Source organism: Spinacia oleracea, chromosome 1 (genome assembly GCF_020520425.1).
Source record: "Spinacia oleracea cultivar Varoflay chromosome 1, BTI_SOV_V1, whole genome shotgun sequence".
Classification (NCBI taxonomy): domain Eukaryota; kingdom Viridiplantae; phylum Streptophyta; class Magnoliopsida; order Caryophyllales; family Amaranthaceae; genus Spinacia; species Spinacia oleracea.
The window spans coordinates 55,645,342-55,655,369 of NC_079487.1; the positions used below are offsets into that span (position 1 = coordinate 55,645,342).

The 10,028-nt window shown below is 39.0% G+C and overlaps 1 protein-coding gene across 1 annotated transcript; it reads right to left on the bottom strand.

Moving 5' to 3' along the window:
- Positions 1-792: 792 nt before the first annotated feature.
- On the bottom strand, positions 793-6,498 carry LOC130470283 (protein HLB1-like). The gene is made up of 10 exons (XM_056840094.1): positions 6,434-6,498; positions 6,304-6,333; positions 6,107-6,169; positions 5,916-5,981; positions 5,631-5,759; positions 5,218-5,253; positions 4,507-4,626; positions 2,913-3,098; positions 2,524-2,596; positions 793-976 (listed from the first exon to the last, which is right to left on the bottom strand). The coding sequence occupies exons 6-10, from the start codon at positions 5,218-5,220 to the stop codon at positions 855-857; spliced, it is 504 nt and encodes a 167-aa protein (XP_056696072.1). The 5' UTR covers positions 5,221-5,253; positions 5,631-5,759; positions 5,916-5,981; positions 6,107-6,169; positions 6,304-6,333; positions 6,434-6,498; the 3' UTR covers positions 793-854.
- Between the last annotated feature and the right edge of the window lie 3,530 nt (positions 6,499-10,028).

The following is a 10,028-nucleotide window of genomic DNA, read 5'->3' on the forward strand; positions in this document are numbered from 1 at the left end:
GGCCAAGTATTCTTCATTCCATCATCCGGCCATCCGTTACATGAGATGCCCCCTCATCTACACCCTTTTCTCCAAGGGTGCTACCGGTGCCTTGTCGGACACGGAGCTTGGGGGCTAGTGGTTGGCGAGAAAGGAGGATAAGGGAATCCTTGATTTTGGCCAATTGCTCATTTCCCGGATCATTGAGGTTCGGAATTGCCACTTGAATCCGGGAGAAATCCTAGCACTAGTAGAAAAAACCCTTATTGCAGCGGGCTTTTAGACCCCTGTTGCAGCGTACATCGTATGCTGCAACTGGTGGGCCTGCAACAAGTCTGAACTTGTTGCAGCGTACAATGTTCGCTGCAAAAAGTGATTTGTTGCAGCGGGCTTTTAGATGTACGCTGCAACAAGTGCCAAAAAATTGGCAAAATTTTGGACTTGTTGCAGCGTACATATATATGTACGCTGCAAAAGACTCAACTTTTTGCAGCGTACATTTATTTGTACGCTGCAACAAGTCTGAATTACTCAATTTTTTGCAGCGTACATTTATTTGTACGCTGCAACAAGTCTGAATTTTTGCGAAATTTTTTTCCCTTGTTGCAGCGTACAACATATATGTACGCTGCAAAAAAGCACTTTTGGCGGGAAAATTCTAATTTTGTTTAGGGATACCTAGAGTGCCTTGCACCAAATATAGAAACCTGTCAAAACAATAATAGAATAACGCAACCTGTATAACAAATGTAAAAACAACAACTGGAGTTTTGTATACTATATATCCCAAAACCAAAGTGCACATATTACATTTAAATATATGTTCCAATTTCAACATAAACATACATTTTAATATAAAATTTATTCTATAACAACTAAACCAACTCGATCAAGCGCGCTAAAGCCAATAATAAATACTTGTTGGTAAAAAACTTAGCCCATTGCTCACGAACCACATCAAATTCCTCGCATAAGGCGCAATCCTCGGAGTGTAGACCTTTACAAAAACAGAAATTTAAATTAAACATTAGATTAAATACAAATTAAATATCACATTTTAACATTCAAGAAACTAATGACAATGTCCTAACAGTCTAAAATGAGTCCTTAAGTTCTTTAGTTCAAAGTTGGGAGCGAAAATGTCATTTTAGCCTAAATATGACCTATAACGACCCAATGAGCCTATAGGTGCATAAATAGATTGGAACGAGTCTTAGATCGTTAAAATTATGCATATTAAACATGTAATAAGTTTTAAATGAGTCCTTATGTTCTTTATTTTAAAGTTGGGAGCGAAAATGCCTTATTTTAGCCTAGATATGACCTATAACGATCAAACAAGCATTAAATGGGTATAAGTAGATTAGAATAAGTCCTAGAAACTCAAAACTAAGCTTATTAATCATATAATAATTTAAAAATGAGTCCTTAGGTTCTTAAGTTCAAAGTTGGGAGCGAAAATGTCATTTTAGCCTAAATATGACCTAAAACGACACAATGAGCCTTAAATATGCATAAATGGATTGGAACGAGTCTTATAAAGTTAAAATTATGCATATTAAACATGTATTAAGTTTAAAATGCGTGCTTAGGTTCTTTATTTTAAAGTTAGGAGCGAAAATGCCTCATTTTAGCCTAAATATGACCTATAACTATCAAACAAGCATTAAATGTGCATAAACAGATTAGAATAAGTCTTAGAAACTTAAACTAAGCATATTTATCATATAATAAGTTTAAAATGAGTCATTAGGTTCTTAAGTTCAAAGTTGGGAGCGAAAATGTCATTTTAGCCTAAATATGACCTAAAACGACACAATGAGCCTTAAATGGGCATAAATGGATTGGAATGAGTCCTAGAAAGATAAAACTAGAATATAAAACATTTAGTAGGTTTAAAATGAGTCCTTAGGTTCTTTAGTTCATAGTTGGGAGCGAAAATGTCATTTTAGCCTAAATATGACCTACAACGACCTAATGAGCCTTAAAGGTGCATAAATAGATTGGAACGAGTCTTATAAAGTTAAAATTATGCATATTAAACATGTATTAAGTTTAAAATGAGTGCTTAGGTTCTTTATTTTAAAGTTAGGAGCGAAAATGCCTCATTTTAGCCTAAATATGACCTATAACGATAAAACAAGCATTAAATGTGCATAAATAGATTAGAATAAGTCTTAGAAACTTAAAACTAAGCATATTTATCATATAATAAGTTTAAAATGAGTCATTAGGTTCTTAAGTTCAAAGTTGGGAGCGAAAATGGCACTTTAGCCTAAATATGACCTATAACGACACAATGAGCCTTAAATATGCATAAATGGATTGCAATGAGTTCTAGAAAGTCAAAACTAAGCATATAAAAAATTGATTTCCTCAGGAAATTCTTCATAATATACATTGATTTCTGTGATTAAACATTTCTATGCTACACAACCCAATTAAAAGGGAAAAGAAAGCGTACCGATAATACAATTAATACATTTAACAAAGAGTCAAAGACTAATCATCCAGTGATTACACCAGCCAAAACATCACTCTTACCTCGAGCAAAAATTGTGTAAACTAAACGAATTGCATCCAGCCAACCATCCAAAGATTCCCACGAGTCAGCTACCTAAGATGTCCAGTGAGAGAACAGCAGCGTTATAAGGCCAAATTTCCAGTTATCGTCATAACAAATTGAGAAACAATCAAGGACCGCTATGGAAAGAGCCGGCTACCCTTGTGAATGTTAAGCTTATGCATTTAGTTTGTTTCGTAATATATGTAATGGTCTATAAGGACCTTAATTTTTTGTTTAGTTTGTAAAACTTTTTCATTTCAGTAAATTTAACCCTATGTCAAAATAAAAAAATAAAAAGACATTGAGGAAAAAGAATCATTGAGATGTATGGAAAATGCAGATATAAAAGGTAAAAGAAGTTGCTAACCAAGTATACAGGTCCGTGTATTGTGTCAATGAAGAGTCCAGCCCCAGGTGGTAAAGTAAGATCAGCAGATGCTGACACTGAAACAATGTCAGGGATGTCAACTTTGACGGCTCTATTTTTTATATTTGGCCCATCTACTTGCTTGCTAGAAAGACTCTGCCGTGATGTCTTTTGTTCGGATACAATCTGCATTAGAAAGGGGTGGTTCAGTAAGAAACATTACTTTCAACCATCCATCAGATTGCACAATGGTCAAATATCTCAACATATCTCCATAATCTATACCATTATCCAACTGCCTGAGTCAAGATTAATGTCATGTCTCCACATATAATTGAGAAAATCTCAAGAGATATCTATCTTAGTTACACACAACAATAGATAGGTCCCCATAAATTTTAGAAAACCAATTAAAGAAACTACCATATAACAAGAACTTGATAGCTCTCCATCGCAAGTATCCATAGGTGAAAATTCCAACTAAAGTAACTTTCAGATGCTAAATCAACCCCAAGGATGAAACGAGTACAATACAGTATCCTTGCAAGTTTCTCAAGTCAAGATAGAGAAAGGGAGAAAGAGAGGCATTGCTAACTTCACTGCAAGACGTTGGAAAACAAAGACAAACAACAATCAATATAATTTGGGAAATTCTACATGGTGGTCTACTGGTTTGGAAAATTTTACATGGTGGAAAATAAATAAATTAAAGGGACCCAAAAAAATTATTGTTCTGCAAAAACGATCTATTTATAGAAGTTAAATTGTTGAATATAAACGAGGTTGGACTGGGGAAGCTGTTGCTGGAGAGGCCAAGCCGATTTCTCCGAGTCAGCTTTGTCAGATCCATGAGAAGAAGAAGAAAAAGACATCTCGATTCTTTTGATGTTGCCAAGTTTGCATTTGAATTGGTTGGCTGGTTCGCTGAACAGATTGGCTGGGGAATAGCTCGTTGATAGCTAAACTGGCTTGCCGGCGGAGACGTGGGCTGCGTGTGGTTGTTGCCTTGTTGGTGAAGATGGAGAGAAGAAGTGGTGAGATTGGGTGGTAGAGTGGTGGGTGCGGTGGTGGGGTCAGGTAGCGCGATGGGGTTGGACTGGTCGGTGGGGTCAGGTGGTGGCGTGGGGTGGTTAGGTTGGTTTGGATGGTGGGTGGTGGTGGGAGACTTGGAGTGAGGTGTATTAACTAGAGGGTAGGTTAGTAATTATATTTAGGGTCAGAAATATGGTAAATTAGTGGTGGGTTAGCCATAACTTTAGTTGATAACGACACTTAGTGTATTAAGCCATTACCAAGAAAATGAAACTTTTTAGTTTCCACCATGTAGAATTTCCCAAACGAAGAGGTCAGGATGTAGAACTTCCCATATAGTTTTCATCAAAGAAATGTATTTGTTACTATATGAAAAGATATCACATGGAAAGATGTTTAGAAAAATAGGATTATTTAGCTAAACAATGCTCTAAACGCAATGCAACTGAGCCATGGAAAGCACAACACCTGAAGTGTCTGATTAAATATTGCCTGTCTAACATCCTGGAGTGTCTGATTAAATATTCACTTTCCTTCCCAAGCCAGGAGATAGTGAAATTACCTGATAAAGACCCTCATGGTTAAGGACAAATTGTGTCCGCTTCCAATCACTATGGGGGCCTATTGGATTTCCTGGAGGTGGAGCCGTCAGATATCCCACTTTAAGATAGGGCAAAGGAAGCTGAAAAATAGATAAGAGAGATTTAGAACAAATCATGACTTAACACACTGCAAAAGGAGAAGCCTTGTGTTAACGTCAGGGAGCAACACAAACCACTATATATGAAAATGCATAAAGGTGCATGTTTTGTCTGCAAGAACATTTCCTCTTTCCCCCCCCCCCCCCCCCCTCCCCCCCTCCCCGCCCTCTTCCTTGAAACACTGGATTATCTCCAGAAGCAACTAGAGTAGAGAACTAAATCAAACAAATATCAATTGAACCATAATTTCTGTCCCTAAAAGGTCAAGCTTCGGAAACAGAATTTTAAGGAACGTCTCTACTATATTCCTTGATATGTTTTCACTTGACATTCATGAAAGGTGAAAGTTGATCAAAGCTCTGGGAGTGTCCTTAAACATACACAAAGTACTTGATAATTTGATTCGGGTAAAGCCGTAAAGGGATTACCTATTGAGGGGTGGGGAGAGGGTCAAACTAGCATTGAGGATAACTAAATGGAAAGTAGAATGTGGTTTTTACAGTCACGTAAAATGCTGAAATGTAACTAGAACTATGTACACTTTCTGTTGATTTTATGTAAAGCACTCTTACCATAGAACGGACTAGCCTCAGTGCACTGCGGTAGACCTACAAGTTTAAAAGCAAAACCAAAAAAACTGTCACAATTACAACTCAACAAGAAACCTCGTCAGAGAAAACAGATATGATGCAACTGTTTGCAATAGGAATACATTGGCCTAGCATAATGATTTTGCGTTATAATTTTTCCTTGCATTTCTCCAATAATATTCTGAGCTTGAAAGTTGTATCAGGATGAAAAATACAAAGCGCAAGAGCCCAATAGGTCCAATTTCAAGAGACAAAAAAACACCCACCAAGAATTCTACCAAAGCAGATTTAGGAAGGTTGAGGTGTATACAAGCCTACCCGCATCAATGTTTCGTGAGGACCGCTGAAGAGGCAGGGAGGGTGAAGATGAGAAACCAGAATTGCAGAGAGCTTACCGAGTAATTTGGCTTCAATGCGTGAGCAGCTGCAATATAGACAGCGCACTGACTATACAAGTCATTGGGCGAAATATCATTATGGCTGACTGATCCCCCGATTCTTAGCAAGTCCTCGGCTAAGCCATACTGCAAAACCAAAATATACATAACTCACCTTATCATCCGATCTCAGTGACCGTGTAACCCTTCAATACAACACAATATCCAGATGATAATAATAAAAGAAAGAAGAAAGCACTGGACAAGCATTGCTAAAACAGAAAAGAATAATTGAGGACTAACCAAAACAGTTCCGAGGTTGTAAATAGCCCTATGAAAGTCAAACTGCAACTGAATTGCTGCACGGAACTGCATCAAGGTATATTACAGAGAATCAAATAATAGTGAAGATTCAATAATATTCATAATTTCGTATGTAACCCACACCTAAAATCATTTAGTTATCTTGAGTTTATCAAGTAATATGTTTGCACCTTACTAATTGCCGTCTTAACAATGTTATGCTTTTCCTTAGCAGGGACTATCGCACTGAGTTCCTGTATCACAAAACAGGGAATGGTAAAGCCAAAGTCTGAGAGCATTGTATTGCCACTAACTTTCTAGTGTAAAAAAAATGCACTTCTCAGCCTTTCCTTTCTGCATTTCTCACTGTATAGATGAGAAATATTACCTGCAGTGCAAGTCCCCAGTTGTTAAGCGCCTGGAAAGGAACAATGAGATTGTTACAATGACAAAAATGAACAGAAATCTAAAGAATTGTAGTAAAAAGATAAAATAGCCAAATACAAAAAGAAAAAAACCTGGGGACTATTCCAATTCAACTGCACAGCTTTTCCGTAGTAATCTGTGGCCTGAAAGTAAGATAATTAGGTCATAAGGTCTACTTAAATAATACAAAGCAAAAGCCTAAATATTCTACTTTCATCATTTCATAATGAGTTAATATTTCCAAACACCCATAATTTGTAAGAAAATAGCATCAATTGTGTTCTTGGTACATCCAACAATAAGTGAACGTCAAATGAACAACTCAGAGAAAAGGTCACCACTTTGCTTCAGAGATTTATGATCAATACAGCTTCTGGAAATGATAGGATGAAAATACAACAAGACCATAAAAAATGAAGGTAAAGAATTATAACATGAAAAATCACATTTCAATAGTACGTACAATGCAATTAACAACAGTCAACCCACCTCCCCTGCTCCACCCCACCACGACCGCCACCACCACCACCACCATTCTCTAATTCCAACACCGCCCCATCTTTATCTATGAATAAACCCTAAAAAACGAATTGAACAAACCCTAAAAACGAATTGAACAAACGAATTGAACCGTAAAAACGAATTGAACAAAAGAATAGAACAAACCTTAAAATGAATTGAACAAACAAATTGAACAAAACCTAAAACGAAGCACAGAACTCAAAAAAATGAATTGAACAAAACGGCATCTGCAGAGGAGGCGAGAAAAGAGACCCACCGGCGACTGGCGAGGAGGCCAGAACCACCGACGACTCGACGAGGAAGCTAGATTGATGACGCAGGAATGGTTTTTTTTTTGAGGGGGGCGACGCAGGGAAAGCTATGGGGAAGAAGAAGGGAGTTGAGCGCGCGCGAGAGCTGAAGTTTTGAGATGATTAATTTGTTCTGAATTACTCCGTAGTATAATATTGCAGCGAATTTTTTTATCCGGGTTATTGCAGGGGGCTTTTAAATGTACGCTGCAATAAAAACGGGCTATTGCAGGGGGCTTTTAAAATGTACGCTGCAACAAACACTTTTGCAGGGAACAATTAAATTGTACGCTGCAACAACCATTTAAATGGTTTGACCCGCGTTGACCGACTAGTTGTTGAAGCGTATTAATACATGTACGCTGCAACAAGGGGGCTGCAACAGGGGTTTTTTCTACTAGTGTAGGGGGCATACTTACTCTACTTGTTCGAGCTCTTCCGAACAACCCTTATGCCAATGATCTCGATGCCCTGGACCCCGTTCCCGGTGAGGAGTTCTTGAACATCCGGGCGATGTACAATGCCAAATGGCTTCAATACACGGTCGACGAGGATCGTTTTGTTTGGATTGTGAAGATGGTTAAATGGTGTTTTCTTCCTAACCCAACCCTTACTTCTTGGACTCCTCGTGTCCGATACTTGATTGCCCGGAATCCCGGTTTCTCCACCACCACCATCGACCCTTCCGCTCGTGGTCCTCCTCGGTCTCCTACTCCGGCCCCGGAGCCTTCCCCTCATGAGGGTGGTACGTCATCTTCTTCTCCTCCTTTTGATTTATCTAGTTTGTAATCCACCCTTGCGGTCATCTTGCAAGGGCAATAGGACCAAGCTCGTACCTTGGCTTCTCTTGTTCCTCAAGAGATCCGTGTGGTGGATTCTAATCCCGACTTTGACTCGTCCTACTACGGTAGGCGGGTGTACGATTATCACGTTCACAAAGGGGAATTTGCCCCCTATGTCAACTACCCGTATCATCCACCCCAACAAGGGCCCGTCCCTTGTTGGAATGACGATCGTACTCCCACTTACCCGTATTGGATGGGGCCTTCCCAACCCGGTGTCACTCCCCCCTCTTACCAGCCCTATGATTACTCTAAAATGGGTGGGAGTGACTATCGTGGTGACCCGATGTATCCCACACCTCCACCGGTTGATCGGTCTAGTGATTTTCCCGTGGACTTCACCGGGTGGCCCTCGGGATATGTTGGAGGTTGAGATGGTCCCCGAGGAGAGCCTCCCCATGGCAACTACCCCCTTAGGCCCGAATTTGCTTGGCCTCCCTATACCGATGTTTCGGGTCCCGATGTGGACCCCACCTACAACTTCACCCCGTTCACCGACGAAGAAGCTCGTGCTCATCGACTTGATCGGGATGAATATTGGAGGCTTTATGATTCGAAGGATAAAGGGAAAGGCCCAAGTACCTCCTAGGGTTCACTCCATTTCTCCCCCATCTTCTATTGTGATGGTATGCATGTATTTCGCTTGGGGGGAGAAGTGTGAAGTGGGGGTTTTCTTTGAGGAGTTGATGATTGTTGTTGGTGTTTGATGATCTTCTTACCACTTTGAGTGATTGTGTATATATGGTGAGCTTATGATGGTTTTTGGTTTGTTTTGGCCATTTGGCCCTTGTATAATAACATTTTCTTAGCTATTTTTGAGTTTTATTTCTTAGTATGTTTCATTGATGTGGATTCACACTTTCCACCATTGCCTTGCTCGTTGATCTTTTGGTGAGTTTGTTTGATTTTCCGGTTCTTTGCGGGACTTGCTTCCACGGCATCTCCGGTAAACTCTTTCTAACTCACATGCATTCTTTGGGACGGGCATATTTCTTGTGGGGCATTTGGTTGGATGGGTAGCTGTGCCCCTCCATGTTTTGTTTTAGGCCTTGAGGACACGGCCTAATTCAAGCTTGGGGGGAGTTTGATTTGTGTGGTTACTTTGTGATTGTTCATGCCATTGAAATCATGCATTTTTTTGTGCTTTGTATATACTTTTATGCTTTCTTTCCTTAGTTTCTTTGATTTTAGTTTGTTTTGTTTTCTTTTTGTTTCTTTTGTTTTCCTTATTTTCATTTTTTTTCTTTTCTTCCTTTTTCTTTCCTTTTTCTTTGTTTTCCTTTCCTTTTTGTCAAGGCAAGTTTTTCTAGCTTTTTAGGCATTATTCTTGATTTGGGCATAATAAAAATGGAACTTGTAAGTTAGAATGCTTTTATTCTTAATTGGTAGATGTGTGCACGGTTTTCAATGTCTTGGTTCGAGTCTAGGATTTAGGTGTTAAGAAAGTCGGTTAGAACTTTGGGTAACATGAGTCTTGAACCCTTGGTTTGTGGTAAGACGGTGTCGATCTCTCTAGTGACTTGAAACCGGAGAGGGTAGTATTTGCTCCCATTTGTGAGGATCATGTTCATTTTACCCCAAACACATGTATACATATATTGAGTGGCATGGATCCTTGGCATTGACTTTCTTATATCCCGAATTTGACTTGTTCCTTCCCGAGACCGCGACCGACCTAATTTAGGGGACGATAGAGGCATTTCTTTCGGTGACTATTTTTCTTTTTATAGTTTAGGACTTTATTTCCTATTTTTCTCATATATTTTTGTTTGCACTTTCCCCTTGCTAGCCATTTGAGCCTTGCCCCTTCATTTCTTATAATCTCATTACAAGCCTATTAGCCTTTGTTTTATTTTCACCCTTAGAAGTGATAGTGAAGCTTTGAGTTATTGTGCTTGATGGTTTTGAATGATTATGCAATGATGAGGAATTATTGATATTGGTTAGAATGGCAAAATGTGTGAATAAATGATGCATATGCAAAAAGAGAAAGGAAAGTTTTGAAAAAGCCAAAAATAGAGAAAAACAAGGCA

Coding starts and splice junctions, on each gene's coding strand:
- LOC130470283 (XM_056840094.1), bottom strand. Junction 2,597..2,912: donor TACACGGACCTGTATACTTG/GTTAGCAACTTC, acceptor TGGACATCTTAG/GTAGCTGACTCGTGGGAATC. Junction 977..2,523: donor TTACACAATTTTTGCTCGAG/GTAAGAGTGATG, acceptor GTTTTTGTAAAG/GTCTACACTCCGAGGATTGC.